This window comes from Labeo rohita, chromosome 7 (assembly GCF_022985175.1).
Source record: "Labeo rohita strain BAU-BD-2019 chromosome 7, IGBB_LRoh.1.0, whole genome shotgun sequence".
NCBI classification, from domain to species: domain Eukaryota; kingdom Metazoa; phylum Chordata; class Actinopteri; order Cypriniformes; family Cyprinidae; genus Labeo; species Labeo rohita.
Window position 1 is genome coordinate 3,761,761 of NC_066875.1, and position 24,183 is coordinate 3,785,943.

Here is a 24,183-nt window from a genome sequence, read left to right on the forward strand (position 1 = left end):
CACGCCTGCTCTAAAATTACCTTCCTTTATAAGAAACCTTATAATTATGCAGTTAATTAACACACCTAATGTGCTATGTATACAACCACTCAAAAGTTTGGGATTAGTATTTTTCTTTCTGCAAAAAATGAACACTTAAATTCCAAAAGAACGCATAAAACTGATCAAAAGTTACAGTAAAGATGCATAATCTTACAAAAGATTTTTATTGCAAATAAATCCTGTTTTTTTAATTCTTAAAAAAAAAGGCAGCAAAAACTTTTTAAAGAAATGTTTCTTGAAGGATCTTGTGACACTCAAGACTCGAATAATGATGCTGAAAATTCAGCTTTTCCAGGAATAAATTTCATTTTGATATATATTACAATAGAAAACAGTGATTTTAAATTGTAATATTTCACAGTATTATTTGATCACAATATACTGGATATTTGTAGTCATTCTGTCATTGCAGATCATTGTCAATGTAAGCCTTTAGAATGAACAGTTGAGGTCAAAAGTTTACATCCCCCTCTTAGAATCTGCAAAGTGTTAATTATTTTACCAAAATAAGAGTGATCATACAAAATGCATGTTATTGTTTATTTAGTACTGACCTGAATAAGATATTTCACATAAAAGATGTTTACATATAGTCCACAAAAGAAAATAATAGTTGCACTTAAAAAATGACCCCGCTCAAAAATTTACATCCCCTGTGACTGTGTGATTTTGAGATCCATCTTTTCACACTGATGACAACTGAGGGACTCATACGCAACTATTACAGAAGGTTCAAACACTCACTGATGCTCAGAAGGAAACACTGTTCATTAACTTTTTGAATTGAAGATCATGGTAAACGTAAATTATTTTTTCTACTGGGAAACATGTAACTATATCTTCTATAGCCTCGGAAGGAAAGTACTAAATGGAGAAAAAAAATCATCAAAATAAGAAAAATGTACACATCTTCATTCTGTTCAAAAGTTTTCACCCCCGGCTCTTAATGCATGATTTTTCCTTCTGAAGCATCAGTGAGTGTTTGAACCTTCTGTAATAGTTGCATATGAGTCCCTCAGTTGTCCTCAGTGTAAAAAGATGGATCTCAAAATCATTCATTGTTGGAAAGGGTTCAAATACACAAAAATGCTGAAAAAACAAATAATTTGCGAGACCTGAGGGATTTTTCTGAAGAAAAGCAGACAGTTTAACTGTTCAGGACAAACAAATGACTCATGAACAACTATCACTAAACAAAAAAACACAGCTGTGGATCATTCATGTAACAACACAGTATTAAGAATCAAGCGTATGTAAACTTTTTAACGAGGTCATTTTTTATAAATTCAACTATTATTTTCTCTTGTGAACATCTTTTATGTGAAATATCTTATGCAGGTCCATGCTTAAAAAAAAAAAAAAACAATAACATGCATTTTGTATGATCCCTCTTATTTTGGTAAAATAATTAACATTTGGCAGATTCTAAAAAGGAGGATGTAAACTTTTGACCTCAACTGTAAACTACTGATATTGAGACCAGGGTTTGTAAAAAAAAAAAAAAAAAAAAAAAAAACGGGAATGATGAATTCTCACCAATCTGATTTCAATTCTCCTGATTCCCGTGTTTTTTGCTGTGGCTGACAGTGCATTATCAATGAGCTCAGCGAAGGCATAGGCTGCAACACAACAGAAAAGGAAACACCACATCAAACTGGCACCGTTCTCATGTATGGCAGCATGACAGAGGTGAATGTGCAAACTTACGCAACGCCTTCTGTCCTTCACTAGCGTAGTACTCGTACATGCCACACTGCACCAGGGTATGGTAGTGCGGCAAAAACTCAATCCGCTCTTGGGTCGCCGCAGGCAGTTCCTGATTCATGGACTTCAACAGTAGCAAGGTTTTCCCATTGACCAGCTCCTCTGTAACATCAAAACAGATACAAATCTACATCAGTACATCAATTAACCCTTCAGAAAGAGTGACAACATTGAAACCTATTTTTACTCATACTATCATGTGCAGAACTGCAAACAACAAAATGAACATGTCAATAACAATTTCTAATTAGAAAGAAAATTGACATATGTAGATATATAATAAATATTTCATTTAATATTTGAAGCTTTGTTACATAAAATTTTAAATATAAATACATGAAATATGTGACCCTGAACCACAAAACCAGTCTTAAGTAGCAGAGGTATATTTGTAGCAATAGCCAAAAATACACTGTATGGGTCAAAATGGTCGAGTTTTGTTTTATGCCAAAAATCGTAAGTAAAGATCATGTTCCATCAAGATATTTTGTAAATTTCCTACTGTAAATATATCAAAACTTTTGATTAGTAATATGCATTGCTAAGAACTTCATTTCGATAACTTTAAATGCGATTATTTTTCAATATTTAGATTTTTTTTTTTAGATAGTTGTATCTCAGGCAAATATTGTCCTGTCCTAACAAACATATATCAATGAAAAGCTTATTTATTCACCTTTCAGATGATGTATAACTCTCAATTTTGAAAAACTGACCCTTATGACTGTTTTTGTGGTGCAGGGTCCCGTATAACTCTCATGCAAAAACTAGAATTTATTTTTACTTATGTATTTTTATTTCATATATTTATATTTGACATATTTTATATTTCAAAGCTGCAAATAGTTTAAAATACCTGCCAAATAAAAATGGACTGAACAACTGTAAACAAAATGAACTAAGTATTTTTAAAGAATACTTTTAGAGATGTTATAGTAAAAAGTGAAAAATAATCTTTTTTTTACATTCACATTTACTATTTTTTACACTTTCATAACTGTAAACAACAAAATGAACAATGTGTCAATATTTTTTCACTTTTTAAATAAAATGTTTTGAAGTGATTTATATTTGATTTAACTTATTTTTAAAAAATGTAAATAACAAAATGAACATATATGTACATTTAAAAAATATATATTATTACTTTTTTAGTTTTTAAATAAAAACATACAAAACTAAAAATTAAAAAAGATAAGTAAATTAATAATACTAAATTTTAAAAACTACATAAAAGAAACTAAATATACTGAATACTACTATTCTTACATTGTCAAAGGTAAAACTGTAAACTACTAAATACAGAACACAGATATGTCAATAAGACATAAAACGTTTTTGAGCTCTTACCGTAAAGCTCTGCGTCAATCTCTCCTCGGTCCGTCGTGCTAATCACAAAAGTCTCATTTGTCGACAGTGAAAACTCCTAGAATTAAAATAACATCATGACACTGCTGGATTTAACCGTTACCATGGTTCAGCACAGAGATGTTCTGTTACCCTGGTAAGCGGGGGAAGTGTTACCTGTCTCAGCGCCTGCAGGAAGCTGCTGTGGTCCATGTTCGCGATGTCTATCGTCCGCGCCGATGCGGCGCTGTTCTCGGATCGGCAGTCATACACACACACCGATTTCGGAGGCTTTTCTCTCTCCGCTCCGGCCTCAGTCATTTTCGTCTCGTCACACGTTACTGCCAAACCAGCGACCTCTGACACATTATGATAAAAACCAAAATCGAAACTCACCGCCTCGTCTCTGACATGCTTATCTTCAGGTTTAGAGTTGTTGTCTGTTGTCCACCGGTCTAATATTTAGTTTAATATTCAAGTGTAACGTGTTGATTTTATGAAGTGTGTCAATTTAAAGATTTCGCGCCAGGACTGTCACCCCAAATTCCGTCTTTCTGCAGCATCTTTAGTTCTTCTGTAATGTTTCATGGCGGTTGGAAACGATCTTACAGGACGAACTCTGCCGCCTACTGGGATGGAGTGTGAAACGTTGAAAATGAGTGATAAAAAGAATACTGAAAAATATATTATTCATATGAATAATGCATACATACAGACATATAAAATGTAATATTATACATATTATACATAAATGAACAAAGATATACTATGTACTATCTATATACATGATAAAAAAATAATTGTAATACTGTATGTACTTTTATAAAATAAACTAGCAGTAGTAGTAGTGGTAAAAAGAAGAAGAAATATATGTACAATTTTATTATATATAAATGAGCATATATTTATTTCATTTACAAAATGTAAAGTGTGTTATATACATTATATAGGAAAAAAATACAAATTAATAATGATAAAAAATAGTTTATTTATAATATTATTTTTATTCTATGTAAGTAAATAAATGTTGATTCAAAAATTACTACTACTACTACTAATAATAATAATACATATAACATTGTATTTTATTATACATAAATTAACACACAATTATATATATATATATATATATATATATATATATATATATATAAAACTAGTAGTAGTAGTAGTATTAATAATTTATTTTATAAAAAGATTTGTAAAAAGATTTTTATATATAACTATAGAAGAAATATATATAATTATATATATATATGATATATATACAAACTATATAAAAATGTATTATATATTATTATATAGAAAATATATTAAAAAATAATAATAAATAATTTATTTGTAATATTATTTTTATTGCATATAACTACATAAGTAATTGTTTTAGATAAAAATAAATAAATAAATAAATAAATATAACATTTTATTTTTTTACATAATATATATGTATATATATATATATATATATATATATACACATATATAAAATAAACTGCTACTACTAGTAGTGATAATAACATAATTTATTTTATAAAAAATATTTTATATATAATTATAGAAGAAGAAATATATATAATAATTATTATATAGGAAATATATAAAAAAAAATATTAATAATACATTATTTGGAATATAATTTTTGTTATATAAAACTAAATATACTATATATATATATATATATATATATATATAAATGGTCAAAATGTAATAATAATTTTATTTGATTATATATGAACGATTATACCATTTAATTTTATAGAATATACAACTATATACAAAATAAATTAATAACAAAGATTTTACTATATAATTATATAAAACAATAATTATATAATAATAATTATTATTGATAATGTGATGAATGTCACGATTGACATTCAACATCAGCACATGAGATCTCACGTTGATTCTCCACACTGGTCCAGTGGGTGGCGGTAATGCACTGAAAGCTGGCTTGCAGCCAGCAAATAAACGTCACAAGAAGCAGCAGCAGCACTCAAGAGAAAAGAAACGCAGCCTAGAGATGTAAAAGTTGATTCTAAAGTCTGTTTGACCTCAGATATCACAGGAAGTTTATATACCACATAATCCAACTTAAACTTTCATGTTTTTTTTAATGTATTTCAAGTACTGTGTCCTATTCCTCATACAAGTTACTTTCTAAAAAAAAAAAAAAACAGAAAAGTGTCTGTTTCTTTTTTTTGCTGATGGTATGGTCACTTAACAGTCACAAAAGAACACCTCCTCTGATTGAGATAACCTTAAATATTAACATTGAGCTATTCTTAAAAATATCACATATTCATCAAAATAATTAAAGACTGACATATTGTGAAGAGAGACTGATGAGATTTCGATTTAGTTTCTCTTTCACTTAACACTTTTGTTATCTTAAACAAACAGTACTTAGATATTTTAATAAATAACTAGTAAGCAACTTCATTTCTCCATTTCTTCTGTCTCATGTTAATCCCACACGTGCAGCCAGATGTACTCTTTCTCTCAGGCCTTTGCGGTTAGATCTGCCAGAACAGGTGACAGTTTTTTTGGTCTGTCATCATTAAAGAAATCTTCCCATTCTCTGTGTTCACATATAGTCCACAAGAGAAAATAATAGCTGTTTAGTGATAGTTGTTTATGAGTCCCTTGTTTGTCCTGAACAGTTAAACTGCCTGCTGTTCTTCATAAAAATCCTTCAGTTCCCACAAATTCTTTGGTTTTTCAGCCTTTTTGTGTATTTGAACCATTTCCAATATGACTGTATGATTTTGAGATCCATCTTTTCACAATTGAGGGACTCATATGCAACTATTACAGAAGGTTCAAACGCTCAGTGATGCTCCAGTAGGAAACACAATGCATTAAAAGCTGGGGGTGAAAACTTTTGGAATTTGAAGACCAGGGTAAATTTCACTTATTTTGTCTTCTGGGAAACATGTAGGTATCTTCTGTAGCTTCTGAAGGGCAGTACTAAATGAAAAAAATATGATATTTAGGCAAAATAAGAAAAATGTACACATCTTCATTCTGTTCAAAAGTTTTCACCCCCCGGCGCTTAATGCATAATTTTTTCTTTTTGTAGCATCAGTGAGTGTTTGAACATTCTGTAATAGCTGCAACTATTATTTTCTCTTGTGGACTATATGTAAACATCTTTTATGTGATATTTTTTATTTAGATCAGTACTAAAAAAAATACACACACACACACACACACAAATTTAAAAAATGCATAATATGTAGTTTATAGTTATATATATAGTTATATAAAAATTAATAATAATAAAAATATAATTTATTTGAAATACTATTTTATTATATAAGACTAAATAAATAATTATTTTAGATGCGTTTCGGTAGTGACTTCTTTGTTTTTTTGGGTGTTATCCCATAAAATTCTCACTACTGAAACAGCTACTACTAAAACATTTGGTGGCGTTTCGGTAGTAATATCTTTGTTTTTTTGGGTGTTATCCCATAGAATTGTCATGACCGAAACATGTCATCATTATTTTGGTAGTGGGAAATAAACATAATTTTAGTACAGTTATGCCACATATATTTTAGTATGTTTTAGTAGTGTTTTAGTATGTGAGTTAAAATTCTTTAATGTGATGTGGTCACTACCAAAGCATTACAGTCACTACCAAAAATGTGCAGTCACTACTGAAACATGGGATGTTCTGTCAAAAATAAATATACTGAATTATCAACTAAGTTGTTATGATAGTGTTTGTTTCAGTGAATATTCAAACTAATGAAGTTTGAAATCAGTATGATCCACTTTTGCCTTTTACAAAGAAAAATTAGATTCAAAATACAACAATCTCATAAATATTGTTATAATTGTAATTGTTATTGATTTACCTTTACCTTTAAATACAATATGAGAATTAACTGCACAATTACTAGAAATGTGTACCTTGGATATTATACAATATACAAAGACACTAATTTCCAAGACGTTTTCAACTCTGACTTTGAACCAATTATTATAAATATATGCAGAATATATATGATATTTTATTAGATATATAATCATATCTCACGTTGATTCTCCACACTGGTCCAGTCAGTGGCGGTAATGCACCGAAAGCTGGCTTGCAACCAGCAAATAAACGTCACAAGAAGCAGCAGCAGCACTCAAGAGATAAGAAACGCAGCCTAGAGATGTAAAAGTTGATTCTAAAGTCTGTTTGACCTCAGATATCACAGGAAGTTTATATACCACATGATCCAACTTAAACTTTCATGTTTTTTTTGTTTGTTTGTTTGTTTTTTTCATGTATTTCAAGTACTGTGTTACCTATTCCTCATACAAGTTATTTTCTAAAAAAAAAAAAAAAAAAAAAAAACAGAAAAGTGTCTGTTTCTTTTTTTGCTGATGGTATGGTCACTTAACAGTCTGACACAAAAGAACACCACCTCTGATTGAGATAACCTTAAATATTAACATTGAGCTATTCTTAAAAATATCACATATTCATCAAAATAATTAAAGACTGACATATTGTGAAGAGAGACTGATGAGATTTCGATTTAGTTTCTCTTTCACTTAACACTTTTGTTATCTTAAACAAACAGTACTTAGATATCTTAATAACTAGTAAGCAACTTCATCTCCTGGCTCCATTTCTTCTGTCTCATGTTAATCCCACACGTGCAGCCAGATGTACTCTTTCTCTCAGGCCTTTGCGGTTAGATCTGCCAGAACAGGTGACAGTTTTTTTGGTCTGTCATCATTAAAGAAATCTGTGGCAAGCTGGGACCATATCTCTGAGGAATATTAAGTGTTTCTATTCAAAATATCAGCTTTCTGCAGCTTGTTTGCTAAAGAATCGATACATCCTACTTTTTCCCATAGATCTGATCTTAGAAGTTTTGTTCCTTTTTTGTATCTTCCCATTCTCTGTGAGAGATCTAAGTCTGACTGTGCCGATCTGGTCACACTTTGGCATTGGAGGAGGAGAAGATAACTCCTGTTAGGTGAACAGCTGCACCTCTGAAAAGTGTACTGACCATATTAAGAAGACAAGTCACGCAGAGATGTTGACCTGTGAAATGTTTGGGCCATTTTGTGCTGAAATTGGAATTGCTACAGTTGATAATCTGCTGAGGTATGTTGTGGACTATACTGTATGTGTATACAGTTGAGCTCAGAAGTTTACATATACCTTGCAGAATCTGCAAAATGTTAATTATTTTACCCAAATAAGAAGATCATACAAAATGCATGTTATTTTTTATTTAGTACTGACCTGAATAAGACATTTCACATAAAAGACGTTTACATAGTCTATAATACTGTGTTGTTACCTGAATGATCCACAGCTGATTTTTGTTTGTTTGTTTGTTTGTTTTGTTTAGTGACAATAAACCCTTGTTTGTCCTGAACAGTTAAACTGCCTGCTGTTCTTCATAAAAATCCTTCAGTTCCCACAAATTGTTTGGTTTTTCAGCCTTTTTGTGTATTCGATCCATTTCCAATATGACTGTATGATTTTTTTCACACTGAGGACAACTGAGGGACTCATATGCAACTATTACAGAAGGTTCAAACGCTCAGTGATGCTCCAGTAGGAAACACAATGCATTAAAAGCTGGGGGTGAAAACTTTTGGAATTTGAAGACCAGGGTAAATTTCACTTATTTTGTCTTCTGGGAAACATGTAGGTATCTTCTGTAGCTTCTGAAGGGCAGTACTAAATGAAAAAAATATGATATTTAGGCAAAATAAGAAAAATGTACACATCTTCATTCTGTTCAAAAGTTTTCACCCCCCGGCTCTTAATGCATAATTTTTTCTTTTTGTAGCATCAGTGAGTGTTTGAACATTCTGTAATAGCTGCAACTATTATTTTCTCTTGTGGACTATATGTAAACATCTTTTATGTGAAATTTATTATTTAGGTCAGTACTAAAAAAAATACACACACACACACACACACAAATTAAAAAAATGCATAATATGTAGTTTATAGTTATATATATATATATAGTTATATAAAAATTAATAATAATAAAAATATAATTTATTTGAAATATTATTTTATTATATAAGACTAAATAAATAATTATTTTAGATGCGTTTCGGTAGTGACTTCTTTGTTTTTTGGGTGTTATCCCATAAAATTCTCACTACTGACACAGTTACTACTAAAACATTTGGTGGCGTTTCGGTAGTAACATCTTTGTTTTTTTGGGTGTTATCCCATAGAATTGTCATGACCGAAACATGTCATCATTGTTTTGGTTGTGGGAAATAAACCAAATTTAAATACAGTTATGCAATTTTTTAAAAATATATTTTAGTTTGTTTAAGTAGTGTTTTAGTATGTGAGTTAAAGTTCTTTAATGTGATGTCGTCACTACCAAAGCATTACTGATGCTATTATGATAGCGTTTGGTTCAACGTATATTCAAACTAATGAATCCTTAAGTTTGAAATCAGTATGATCCACTTTTTGCCTTTTACAAAGAAAAATTAGATTTAAAATACAACAAACTTATAAATTACACTTAAAATATTGTTAAAATTGTAATTGTTATTGATTTACCTCTGAAAACTTTTTAATAAAATACAAATATATATATATATATATATATTTACAATGTAGATGTAATCAAAATCTTAATAGGTCAATATAACCCTTCTTATTAAATTATATATTACAGTGTTTCGGTAGCGACAAATTTGGGGAGAGAACAAATATTCCAAAACGTTCTGAAAATACAATATGAGAATTAACTGCACAATTACTAGAAATGTGTACCTTGGATATTATACAGTACACAAAGACATTTTTTTCCAAGACGTTTCCACCTCTGACTTTGTACCAATTATTATAAATATATGTAGAATATATATGATATTTTATTAGATATACACTGTGTGCAGAATTATTAGGCATGTTGATAATCCGGTCATATTTTTTTACCAAGCACATTTTACTAACTCCAAACCACAATAATCTTAATAACTACTATTAATTTTGTATTTAATCATTTGTAAGTGATATATAAGTGTCCGTGAAGGCTGGAAGTGAAAATCTCCTTATATTCAGGTGTGCATAATTATTAGGCATGTTTTCTTTTACAGATAAAATGAGCCAAAAAAGATATTTAACCCAGACTGAAAAGTCCAGATTATTAAATGCCCATGAGAAGAATGCAATACTACTAACTAACTGCTACTAACTGCAAAAGAATTAGGAATTAAGGTGAAGAATTATTTGTGACACGACACCATCAGGAACTGTTTAGTCTCCAGCGCCACCGTTTTCCAGAACTGCAACCTACCTGGAGTCTTCAGAAGTGCAATGTGTCAGGTTCTCAGAGACTTTGCTTGGTAAAAAATCCTAAAAAATGCCCCTGACTTAATAAGAATAACAAGCTGACGTGTTGTGAAATACATGAAGACAGTTTATATATATATATATATATATATATATATATAGGCTTTATAGACAGATAAGTTGAGAGTGACTCTTGAAGGACAAGCATCACATCCTCCTGTGCCTCTAATTCAAGAATTTATCTTCCAAAATCTGGCAGTACATTTTGGCTCATTTTTTCTTGAAAAAAATAATTATGCACACCTGAATATGAGGAGTTTTTCACTTCCAGCCTTCACGGACAGTTATATATCACTTACAAATGATTAAATACAAAATTAATAGAAGTTATCAAGATTGTTTTGGTTTGGAATTGGTAAAACGTGCTTGGTAAAAAAATATGACCAGATTATCAACATGCCTAATAATTCTGCACACAGTGTATAATCATATCTCACGTTGATTCTCTACACTCGTCCAGTCGGTGGCGGTAATGCACCGAAAGTTGGCTTGCAACCTTCAATCAAATGTTACTAGAAGAAGCAGCGGCAGCACATGAGATGAGATGAATGTTACCTTTTAAGGACAAGTATATCTGCATCTTTGGATGAGATGAAACAGTTAAAATCATTTCCATGATATTTCTATGATTGGTTTGTAAATGTCTGTAGTGTGTGTTGACTCCTGCGGTTGGCTGCTGGACTCCTGCTCTCTCATAGATGAGTGTTTGCAGTGCTGTGTTTCTTACAGTGATGGGCTTGAAAAACCAAAATACATTAAATGCTGTTTCAAGAGGGAATATTTCAATACACTAAAACCCCACGGTCAGATTCAACAAAACACAAATATCTTGACAAGCGGTGTTCCGTTAGACTCTGCAAAACATTCTGAACATGCAAAGACTGATCTACAAACACGAAAGGTAGGCAAAAGAAGCAGTGCAAAACGCATATTGTAATTTTAGTTGATACACTGTGCTCGATTATTTACCCAAAAGTCTCTGGAGGTTGCTGTATGATTGTTTATTGCTTGTTTTTATTTGCAGAAACGAAAGAGAAAGCAGCCTGATCTTAATACTGGCGAGTTAGATGCCCATATTTATCATGAAAAGGTGACAGTTTTGGCTGGTTTTATGCTTTATTCATTTCTTATATGAACTAAACTTAAAGTGATGCGTACAATTTCATCATTACGTCGCGGTTTGGTCAGTTACCCGGATGCGCGGCCACTTTGGCGATACTCGGATGTAAACAACAGCATTGATTGCAGGATTAATGAACTACTAAATATGTTATTCTGCTAATGCTGTCTAAACCACGGGAAAAACGTGTGGAAGCTGCTAAATCATATAGAGAAGGACTTAGTATGAGCAGTATTATTTAAGATATTAGCGTAATATATTCACTTACCTGACTGGAAATGATAAGAACAAACGTGAATGTTGACAAGATTCTTGTAGTGGAAATCCTGGTTCAGTTTGGCCAGCCACAAATGTCTTTTGTTGCTCAAACAAATTTTTGCACTGTTCTCTTTGGTTTGTTAACTTTTGGGAGGATATACAGTACTCCAAATGTTTTTTTCCCAGTCCGACCAATTAGTACAGACCAAAACATGACAATAATCGACCATTTTCAGCAGAAATAATCGGCAAAATATGCGAGTTCTGTTCTGTTTAGTGGCATTGTTTACATTAAGTGCCGCCAATATGGCTGACTGATGACGTGTCGTGAAAACGACACAACAAAATAATTTGGAATCATAATGGGATCAGATTTTAATTTGTATAATTTTTATTATTGTTATGCAGTGTTGATAAAAACGATTTTTAAAAACATTTTTTTTTTTTGACATGGTGAACACAGTATTACTAAATTGTCACATGACTTAAATCAACCCTTCATGTTTAATTCAGTGTGGCAAACAGTGGTGAAGACTGGAATAATGGCTGATGACAATTTAGCTTTGCATCACAAGAATAAGTTATATTTTAAGATATTTTAAAACAGAAACCCATTATTTTAAACTATAAAAATATTTCACAATATTACCGTTTTCTTAATCAAGTAGATGCAGCCTTGATGAGCATAAGAGAATTCTTTAAAAAACTTTAAGAAATATTACTGATCCCAAACTTTTGAATTGCGGTGTATATGTTGTTGTAATATTTGTTAAGATTTGACTTTTTCATACAATTTTTTTTTTTAATTATTTTAAATATTTGTTTAATTTTTTGATACAAGTAATATATTTTTATAAAAATATTTCAATGTTATATTTTTCATTTAAATTATGTTTTTAATTTTACAGTTGTATTTGGTTGTATGAGCTAAAACTAAGTATTAAAAAAATTGTTCATTATTAGTTACATTATTAAACAGTCATTTTGAATTGCATACATTAAAAAATGGTCAGAAAAATCAGATAAAATAATGATTAAAAAAAGTTAATCAAAATTTGTCACACTGGAAAATGAATATGGAGTATTGCTTGGTGGGATATGCTATTCCACATGTTGTGTTCTGTTGTACTACATATTTTGGCAAATTTTATCTTAGGGATAGACAGCAGTTTGTTTGTATTAAATAACGCACATCAAAAACTGATTTCATTTGAGGTGTACCTCAAGGCTCGGTTCTCGGTCCACTTAACTTTTTTATTTCTATGCTTCCCATGGGTCTGATTATTCAGCAACACGGCTTAAATTTCCTTCTGCCTCACCGCCAAAAACTAAAAACTGCATTCGTGATCTGAAATTATTGCTTCTAACTTTTTGAAAATAAATACTGACAAAACTGAATGTTTTCAGTTTTCTTGTTTCTTTAATGCGTACTGAAAATGGAGTGATTCCAATTTATTTCAAATTAATTAATCATTTCCAAATGAATTCCTTTAGGATTTGTTTTGCTTGGCACTTTAGCATGCAAATTTTGCTTTTTTTTCCCTTCATGGCTTGTTTTGATCTTTTCTCAGATCAGGTCGGTGGTTCTGGAGGGCTCTCGGGCTCTTCTGGAAGCTGGGCGCCAGTGTGGATACTTGACAGAAGCTTTGACCGCACCACCTTCTGAATCCGTGCAATCACACGAGTGCTGTCTAGCTGCGTTATGTGACATGGCAAAACAGCTCCCGTTAATGGACGAGTCTGTAGAGGCACCAGTGCAGACGCTGAACAGAGATGGTCTGGACCCATCGCTGGACCTGTTCTCATACATCACTGAAAACCCATTCGACTGCGCTTATGAGGTCACGTTGATGAAGGAGAGGTATCTTTTGCCGCCCCGCAGCCGCTTCCTGTTGTCTGACATCACACGTATGCATCCACTTGTCAACAGTGAGTTCAGTCAGAGAATTTTAATTTGCTATTCTAGTTCCACAGAGTATTTTGTTTTTTATGTAGAGTAGATAAAGTTTTCATGACTATTGTTATTTGAGTATTATTTACACTGTCGTTCGAAAGTTTGGAAATGGTACAATTTTTATTTTTTAAAAAAGTTTCTTATGTTTATCAAGGGTGCATTTCTTTCATCAAAAAATACAGAAAAAACTGTAATTATTTTAATGTAAAAGAACGTTTTCTATGTAAATATATTGTAAAGTGTAATTTATTCCTGTGATTTAAAGCTGATTTTTTCAGCATCATTACTCCAGTCTTCAGTGTCACATGATCCTTCAGAAATCATTCTGATATACTGATTTATTATCAGTGTTGAAAACAGTTGTGCTGTTTAATACATTGTTGGAACCTGTTGTAATTTTTGTCAGGATTTTTTAAAAGATAAAAGTTAAAAGTAACAGCATTTATTTAAAATAGAAATCTACACAAACAATATACACTAACATTTAAAAGTTCACCAAGTACATGTTAAATTGATAGAAATGATAGCACCGACTTTTTATTGTGATTAAATTTCAGAGTCCTGAAAAAAGAATCACGGGTTCCAAAAAAAATATTAAGCAGCACAACTGTTTCCAACATTGATAATAAAAGTAATAAATTGCATATTAGAATGATTTCTGAAGGATCATGTGACACTGAAGACTTTAGTAATGGCTGATAAAAAAAAATCAGTTTTGCATCACAGGAATAAATTATATTTTAAAATATATTAAAATAGAAAACCATTTTTTAAACTGTAATAATATTTCCCAATATTACTGTTTTTTCTGTTTGTTTTTTTTGTTAATCAAGTAGATGTAGCCTTGATGAGCATAAGAGAATTCTTTAAAAAAAATTTAAAATCTTGCAGATCCCAAACTTTTGAACGTCATAATGATATTTCAGAATGTCTATTAATATGTAGCTTTTTTGTTTGTTTTTACAATTATTTGTTTAATATTTTATCATTTTATTAAAAATATTGTTAATTTGAAATTGTTTAATTTTTATTTAACTGTTGTATTTTTATTAAATAAAAATAAATATTAACAAATGCATTGCTAATTATTAGTTAATATTAGTTAATGCATTAACTAACATTAAGTAACAGGACCTTATTGTAAACTTACCTTTTTTTGATATGTTACTTTAAATGCTGCCAATTTTGCATAATTTTGTGACCATACAGGTTTATTGTATTAAATATATACAGTAATAATGTGTCTTTACTAAACAGATAAACCTTTAATGATATTTTTTGGACTTATTACATTTTTTAAACATTTCTTACATTAACCTTAGTCAACAAAATGTAAAAGAATTTAAACAGGATTCTTATTAGAATTTGGAACCAGTTTCAATGGGATCAAATATGATTTAGTCCATCTTTTTATTATTTATTATCTATTATTATCATTTTTATTTTGGCTTTTGTGGGTGTTTTATTTTATATGCTATTTGACAAAATGTCTTGAATTTCCTTCTACCTCACTATGTTGATCTGTTAGTGTTGTATTGCTATATTTTGCCTACAGGTGGAGACAAATTTGACCTTATAGTCCTTGATCCACCATGGGAGAACAAATCTGTCAAAAGAAGCAACAGGTATAAATGTATTTCGTGCCTGTTTTATAATTCTAAACCTGTAATAAGACACTGCTGTAGACTGAAGTGATATCCTTCTCTGGTTGACAGATACAGCTCTCTGCCGTCCTCTCAGCTCAAGCAGCTTCCTGTGCCGGCACTTGCTGCTCCAGAATGTTTGGTGGTTACGTGGGTAACTAACCGGGTGAAGCATCTGCGTTTCATCAAAGAAGAGCTCTACCCGTACTGGGAGGTTGAAGTGCTGGCAGAATGGCTCTGGGTGAAGGTAAACACAACCACACCGGCAAGAAGAGGAAAAATAACCTAAAATGCTGATTAGGAAGAAGAGATCTCATTAACCCTCTGGTGTTTTGTCAAAGCAGACTAAATAACAAACCTAATATGTGACCCTGGACCACAAAACCAGTCTTAAGTAGCACGAGTATATTTGTAGCAGTAGCCAACAATACATTGCATGGGTCAAAATGATCCATTTTTCTTTTATGCCAAAAATCATTAGGATATTAAGTAAAGATCATGTTCCATGAAGATATTTCATATACTTCCTACAATAAATATATCAGAACTTTTGCTAAGAACTTCATTTGGACAACATTAAAGGCGATTTTCTCAATATTTAGATTTTTTTGCACCCTCAGATTACCGATTTTCAAATAGTTGTATCTCGGCCAAATATTGTCATAAACCATACATCAGTGGAAAGCTTATTTATTCAGCTTTCAGATGTTGTATAAATCTCAATTTTAAAAAACTGACCTGGTTTTATGGTCTGCACTGTGAACTCATATTTTTCATATTTTCTAATCATATATATACATATTTATCACCGTTTTTATTGTGGCACATATAGCGAGTGTGACAAAAGTCACCAAATTTCATACCATTCTGTTATAGTTAAAAAAAAAAAAAAAAAAAAAAAAGTTCATAACTTTTAGTTTGTTTTTTTGGTCTAAAATGGCCAAAGATTATGGAAGCTTGTTTGTGCCACTGAATAAAAATAAATAAAAAAAGTTAAAAAAAACAACAACAACAAAATGATTGAATTAATACATACATAAATAAAAAAGCATTTTTTAAAATTGATTGATTGCTCTATATTTTGTTTCAATAATATTTTATGATACTAGATAAGATTCACTCTTAAATGACGTAACGTTTATTTCTATATAAAATAATACAAATATTAGAAACATATTTTACTTTATTTTCAAAATAAATAAAAAATTAATCATTTCAAAAATAAATCAAAGGTATCTAAAATGCAGTGCATGAAAGGACATTATTAATTTAATTTCATTAGGTTTTATGTTTGTATTTAAACATGATCTACTTCATCATGGCTGATTTGTAGATTGTACCCTAAAAAAATTGTTCTGTATTTATATATTTTTTACATTCGTTTCCTATAGTGGTCATTTTTTGACAATAAAGATCACAAGTGTGACTATTTTAAAAGACCATTTAGCCTTTTCTAATCATGTTCACAAATGTATTTTTTTCATATAGCAAGTGCCACAAAATTCCCCAAATTTTATACAGAGATGAATAATAATTTCGATAAAGTAAAAAAAATGTGTCTAAAATGGCAGAAGATTATAGCAGTCTGTTTCCACCACGGAATGAAAATTTAAAAAAAAAGGTAATTGCAACTTATACATTTATATCTCACAAAGGAAAAAGTCTGAATTGTGAGATTTTTTTTTTTTTTATTGAAACAAGCTTAAACAAACAGAAACAAGTCCACATCTTACCACAAGAGGACTAGATTAAAATACTATATTTTAATTATTTTCTTTATAGTGTAACTAATGGGTTTTCATAATCTAAAAACAAAGCAGAATAATTAATTACTTGTTTTAAAGGAGAAGTCCACTTACAAAACAAAGATTCACAGATAATGTACTCACCCCCCTTGTCATCCAAGATGTTCATGTCTTTCTTTCTTCAGTCGTAAAGACATTGTTTTTTGAGAGAAACATTTCAGGATTTTTCTCCATATAATGGACTGATATGGTGCCCCGATTTTGAACTTCCAAAATGCAGTTTAAATGCAGCTTCAAACGATCCCAGAAAAACAGTTGTAAATGATCCCAGCCAAGGATGAAGGGTCTTATGTAGCGAAACGATCGGTTATTTTCATTTAAAAAATACAATTTTTAATCTCAAACGCTCGTCTTGTCTTTCTCTCCCTGACCTCTGTGTATTCTGGCTCAAGACAGTTAGGGTATGTCGAAAAACTCCATTCGTATTTTCTCACTCAACTTGAAAAATCATTTCAAAATCATCCTACATTGCTGCAGAAGTACCGACACAGTCTTTGCAAAGTGAACATGCAAAGAAGATCAAACACCCTTAACAAAAAAGGTAGAGATGGGAGTTTTTCAACATCTCGAGTTTTCGTTTTGCTAAACAAGACCCTTCTTCCTCGGCTGGGATTGTTTACAACCGCATTCGGGATCGTTTAAAGCCGCGTTTAAACTGCATTTTGGAAGTTCAAAATCGGGGCACCATATCAGTCCATTATATGGAGAAACATGCTGAAATGTTTTCCTCAAAAACGTAATTTGTTTACGACTGAAGAAAGAAAGACATGAACATCTTGGATGACAAGGGGGTGAGTACATTATCTGTAAATCTTTGTTTTGGAAGTGGACTTCTCCTTTAAGGATTACTGAAATAGTGTTATCATTGAAAGTAAAAGTTTCCAGCACTGTTCAGCTTGTGATGACAGTTTGGCTGATTCTCCAGGTGACCCGATCAGGAGAGTTTGTGTTTCCTCTGGATTCGCCACACAAGAAGCCTTATGAAGTGCTGGTGCTGGGCAGGTATCGACGTGCCACTGATCACGCAGACAGGTAACGTGTGTTTGTGTCCCGTTGGCATGTTCTTTTCTTCCATCTCTTTATCTTGTAAAGCTCATTGTATGTTGCAGGTCTTCAGCAGCGGAGGAGCTTCCAGAGCAGCGGCTCCTAATGAGCGTCCCATCAGTCCTGCACTCCCATAAACCTTCATTATCAGGTGCACGCTCTTAAAACATAACATCCTTATTCAATCTATGAACATGTAGATTAAGCAGCTACTTTTTTCTGTTCATATAATCAGGTCATCTGTCATTTTGATCTTTGTCTGTCTACCCTTGTGAAAAAGTACTACATTTAGCGTACTTTTATGATGAAATAAAATACTTTCAAAGAATATACTTAAGTGCAGACTACATGTAATATCTTTCAACACTTATTTACATTAAAAAAAGGGTTGTAGAAGTCCTGATTTTTATAGCTTTGGTGTTGATTCTTTCTCTGTTGCACTACAGATGTGTTAAAGCCCTACATTAGTCCCAAGCCCAAGTGCCTTGAGTTGTTTGCCCGGAGTCTCCAGCGTGACTGGACCAGTTGGGGAAATGAAGTCATCAAGTTCCAGCACAGCAGCTATTTTACCAGAGAGAGAGCAGAGGAGCCGTCCAAGACATCTGAGACGCCGCTTACACAGTAGCTCATTGACTGTCACATAGGGAAGCCCAGCATTTTATAGTGTTTATACATTGTATGATATTAATAAGAAGGATGAAGTACAGTTGTGTCTTCATCTGAACAGTGTATTTTAATACCAGATATACCACAATATTTTTGGACTCTATTTTTTTAAATTTCTTTCTGCTGGTCTGCACAGTAGTTGGAATTTGTACTAGCCCTGCCAACAATTTCTCTTGTTTTTACAAACATTTTTAGTGTACACTACCAGTCACAAGTTTTTGAACAGTAAGATTTTTCATGTTTTTTAAAGAAGCCTCTTCTGCTCACCAAGCGTGCATTTATTTGATCCAAAGTACAGCAAAAACAGTAAAATTTTAAAATATTTTTACTATTTAAAATAACTATTTTATATTTGAGTATATTTTACAATGTAATTTATTTCTGTGATTTCAAAGCTGAATTTTTAGCATCATTACTCCAGTCACATGATCCATCAGAAACAATTCTAATATTCTGATTTACTGCTCAAAAAAACATTTATTATTATTATTATGTTGAAAACAGCCAAGTAAAATTTTTTCAGGTTTTTTTTTTGATGAGTAGAAAGTTCAGAAGAACCGCTTTTATCTGAAATGAAGATCTTTTGTAAAATTATAAATGTGTTTATCATCACTTTTGATCAAAAATAAAAAATACTGACTCCAAGCTTTATAGTGTATAATGTTACAAAAGCGTTTTATTTCAGGTAAATGCTGATCTTTGGATCTTTCTATTCATCAAAGAAACCTGAAAAATTTTCTACTCAGCTGTCTTTCACATAATAAATGTTTTTTGAGCAGCAAATCGGAATATTATAATGATTTCTGAAGAATCATGTTACTGGAGTAATGATGCTGAAAATTTAGCTTTGATCACAAGAATAAATTACATTTTAAAATATTAAAATAGAAAGCAGTTATTTTAAATAGTAGAAATATTTTTAGAAATTATTGTTTTTGCTGTATTTTAGATCAAATTAAATGCAGGCTTGGTGAGCAGAAGAGACTTCTTAAAAAACATTAAAAATCTTACCGTTCACAAACTTTTGACTGGTAGTGTGTGTGTGTCAGAAATGTTATGGCCCTTGGTGTTAGTTAATTCTCTAATCTTTTTAGATGATAATTTGTTGTTGTTTTTGACCAATGCACCTGCACTTTGGACACTAACAGTTTGACTTTTATTGTCTCATGTTGGTTGAAAAGATTTTGTATTAAAGTGTAAATTTTACATGGGATATATGCTGATCATTGCCAGTAAAATACATATGAAAAGACTCTTGCATGTGTATTTGTACTTATTTCTGCTGTTATTTCAATATTGTTTACACAATTTAGTATTAGTGTTATTTTGTTTTTACTCATATAAGTTTTATTATATCAGTCTGAGTCAAGTTATACAGGCTGTATAATGTTTTTTTTTATAAGACTGACCGAAAAGATGCCTTAATTATTAATAATAATTCACTTTCACTTCAAATATGACCCTGGTCCACAAAACTAGTCTAAGGTGGCATGGGAATATTTGTAGGAATAGCCAAAAATACATTGGGGCAAAATTATAATTTATTATTTTATGCCAAAGATCATATTAAGTAACGATCATGTTCCATAAAGATATTTTGTAAATTTCCTACTGTAAATATATCAACTTAATTATTGGTTAGTAATATGCATTGCTAAAAACTTCATTTGGACAATTTTAAAGGTGATTTTCTCAGATTCCAGATTTTCAAATAGTTGTATCTTAACCAAATGTAATCATGGCCTAACAAACCATACATGAATGGAAAACCTATTTATTTAGCTCTCAGATGATGTATAAATCTAAATTTTTAAAAAATTGACCGGTTTTGTGGTCCAGGGTCACAAACATTATTAATAATCTCCTGTTTTTATTAAGATTACAATATCTTTTTCACAAGAGAACTTGTCTGAATAAATGTAGTTCCTTGCTTACAAACAATACAAAATTTGTGTTGCAAAATAAGAGTCTTTGTTCATCTGAATTTCTGACAAGTGTTTGTGCTTCTGTGTGGCCTGACATTCTGTCAACTGAGACAGATGGACGCGGAAGTGTAAATTTTATTGAAAAAATGATAAATATGCTGTCGAAATGATCGACAGGAGAAGAAAATAAAATCTCTGATGCATGACTTGAGATCCACGGCGTGACATTTTCACCTCAAATAACCCTTATTAATGAGAGCAGGCTCTTTGTGTATTCTGCTGCCCCGTTTCATTAAAACAATCAGACATTTTGTCCTTTTTAGTGCCAGTTGTAATTTCACACAGACATGGCGAATTACAAAACTCAGTAAGAATAAAATAATAGCATTTAAATCTTGAAAAACAATATCAAGCTTAAAAATGAATATGTAAAATGATAGCTGTTTCCTTTAGTAAATCATATTACTCTAATAAACATAACTGTAAGCTGTAAATTTAGTTCTTATTTTTTATTCAAATTTTTCAGTTCTATTGTTGACGATGTCAAGTTGATGTACATATGGCAGAGATGCGTATGACGTAATCAAACAGACAAAGAACACTATAAATTAGTAGCAGAATTCAGTAGTGCTGTATGTTGTTTCAGGGTTGGTATCATCTGAAGTCCTCTGAGGGGTTGACATCATCTCTTCTTAATTGTTCTGGATCCAGACTGAAACTTGTGAATTCCTAGTTACCGCATGATGTCAATCCCATGGCAGAAACAGAGAACAAAGGAACATAATTAGCGTAGCTGCTGTTCAAAGCAAGCAAAGAAAGATTTGTTCAACCAGAGCTAAAATATAAATAATGTGCATTTGATCAGATATAACTGCAGGAAAAGTTTATGAGATGCATTATTTGAATGCTTGGCTAAAAAGATGTGTCTTTAATCTGGATTTAAACAGAGAGAGTGTGTCTGAACCCCGAACGTTATCTGGAAGGCTGTTCCAGAGTTTGGGAGCCAAATGTGAAAAGCTCTACCTCCTTTAGTGGACTTTGCTATCCTTGGTACTACCAACAGTCCAGAGTTTTGCGACCTTAGGGAGCGTGATGGATCGTAGCGTGATAGAAGACTAGTTAGGTACGCATGAGCTAAACTGTTAAGGCCCTTATAGGTAAGAAGTAATATTTTGTAGCTGATGCAGAACCTAATAGGTAGCCAGTGTAGAGAGTTTGAAATTGGGGTAATATGATCATATTTTCTTGACCTGGTAAGGACTCTAGCAGCTGCATTTTGAACTATCTAAGCTTGTTTATTGAAGATGCAGGACAACCACCTAGTAGTGCATTACAATAGTCCAGTCTAGAGGTCATGAACTAGCTTTTCTGCGTCAGAAACAGGTAACATGTTTCATAGCTTGGCAGTGTTTCCAAGATGGAAGAATGCTGTTTTTGTAACATGGAAAATATGATTTTTAAAAGACAAGTTGCTGTCTAATATAACACCCAGACTTTTGACTGTAGTGGAAGTAACAGTACATCCCTCTACACCGTAAAAAATAAAAAAACACAATTTGCTGAGTCAGCTTAAAATAATTTGTTACCCTGCTACCTTAAAATTTTAAGTTCAGTCAACTCAAATAAGTTTAGTCAACTTGAAATGTAAAGTTGTACTAAGTAACAACCTTTTTTTAAGTTGAATCAACTCAAATATCTAAGTTGTCACTATAATTTAACATTTCAAGCTGAATAAACTTTTTCTGAGTTGACTGAATTTATTAGGCAAATTTTAAGGCAGCCAGGTAACAAATAATTTTAAGTTGACTCAACAAATTGTTTTTTATAGTGTAGTTGTAGATTATAAACCAAGAGATTCTGTATATTGTTTTTTGGTCCAATAAGTAATATCTCTGACTTATCTGAATTTAATAGGAGAAAATTATTGGTCATCCAATCTTTTACATTTTTAACACACTCTGTTAACTTCGATAATTTAGAAGTTTCATCTGGTTGTGTTGAGATATATAGTTGAGTATCATCAGCAAAACAACAGAAACTAATCCCATATTTTCTAATAGTATTACCAAGGGGCGGCATGTATATTGAAAATAGTAGAGGACCTAGGACAGATCCTTGTGGCACTCTGCACTTTACTGGTGATAACTAAGATGACTACCCATTTAGATGAACAAAGCAGTAGCGATCAGACAGGCATAGGATCTGAACCATCTTAAAGCCTGCCTTTGGATACCCGCATAGTTTTGTAGTACATTAGTATGTCATGATCTATAGTGTCGAACGCAGCACTAAGATCAAGTAAAACTAGCAATGAGATGCAGCCTTGGTCTGACGCAAGAAACAAGTCATTCATGATTTTAACAAGTGCAGTTTCTGTGCTATGATGAGGCCTGAAACCTTACTGAATTTCTTTATAGATATCATATTATTGTGGACTATGTGTCAATAACAGTCGTTAAATAGTTTATTCAGGCCAGTGAGATTTTTGTACGTCTGACAACAGTCAGTGCTCCACACAGAGATCTGAAATCACCATCATCCAGTCCGACTGGAATTACATGAAGAAACAGTAAAAACCAAAAGAGCTGTGGCAGCCTCTCCAAGATGCTTGAAGAAACAGGTGGAGTGTCACAAATCGGATTTGTACATAAACATGTAGATCTCTGCCTATATGTGTGCCGTTTTGGGAGGAATAAAGATGACAAGGAGACCTTTATTATATCTGTGTTGTGACTGAGGTGTGTGTGACTTTTGAGTGTGTTTCTGCCCACAGTGGCAACAGGGGTTCTTTCTCACTCTGTGTCCCAGAATGCCTCTCAGCGAGACATGCTTGTCACTCCTGTTGACCTCCAACCCCGCAGAGCTCTTTCTGCTGACAGGATCTGACGTGTCAGACGCCTCTCGGTTCCAAACGCTGTCTGACGTCCCCTATGGAGGTCAGGAATACAAGTCCTCTCCAGAAACCTCAGTCACCGTGAAGCAAAACACTTTCAGTAAGCACTTAGAGAGAATACATATGGAAGGGTAATTGCACCACAGGATGAAATCTAACAATTATGACTTTTTGCCTGCAATTCTGAGAATTACAGAATCGCAAGATATAATTTCTAGATACTTTATTAATGTGCAATTCTGAGAAATCAAGTCAGAATTGTGAGATAAAAATTCATAATTGCAAGAATTGTTTATTTTATTTATTTTTATGCAATAAAAAAAATTAAAAAGGCACTTGTTTTTCACTATTCTGAGTTTGTAATTGCA

General features: G+C 31.8%; 2 protein-coding genes across 3 annotated transcripts in view; one reads left to right on the forward strand and one right to left on the reverse strand.

Moving 5' to 3' along the window:
- smchd1 (structural maintenance of chromosomes flexible hinge domain containing 1) overlaps positions 1–3,728 on the reverse strand; it is a 48,987-nt gene extending 45,259 nt beyond the window's left edge. Inside the window, exons 1-4 of the mRNA XM_051114985.1 lie at positions 3,331–3,728; positions 3,157–3,232; positions 1,750–1,908; positions 1,579–1,661 (exon numbers count right to left, since the gene is read on the reverse strand). Of these exons, the coding sequence (XP_050970942.1) occupies positions 1,579–1,661; positions 1,750–1,908; positions 3,157–3,232; positions 3,331–3,474 (462 nt within the window). The 5' untranslated portion in view covers positions 3,475–3,728. The remainder of the gene's footprint in view (positions 1–1,578; positions 1,662–1,749; positions 1,909–3,156; positions 3,233–3,330) is intronic.
- A 7,263-nt stretch (positions 3,729–10,991) lies between these two features.
- Positions 10,992–20,249, forward strand: mettl4 (methyltransferase 4, N6-adenosine). 2 transcript variants are annotated; one of them, XM_051113936.1, is made up of 8 exons: positions 10,992–11,408; positions 11,532–11,597; positions 13,457–13,814; positions 15,395–15,464; positions 15,555–15,729; positions 18,213–18,319; positions 18,397–18,482; positions 18,778–20,249. In XM_051113936.1, exons 1-8 carry the CDS (start codon positions 11,148–11,150, stop codon positions 18,954–18,956), a joined length of 1,302 nt encoding a protein of 433 aa, XP_050969893.1. In that variant the 5' UTR covers positions 10,992–11,147; the 3' UTR covers positions 18,957–20,249. The 2 variants fall into 2 exon arrangements, with proteins under 2 accessions (XP_050969893.1, XP_050969894.1); XM_051113937.1 differs by having other exon boundaries at positions 11,267–11,408; positions 13,462–13,814.
- The last annotated feature ends 3,934 nt before the right edge of the window (positions 20,250–24,183 follow it).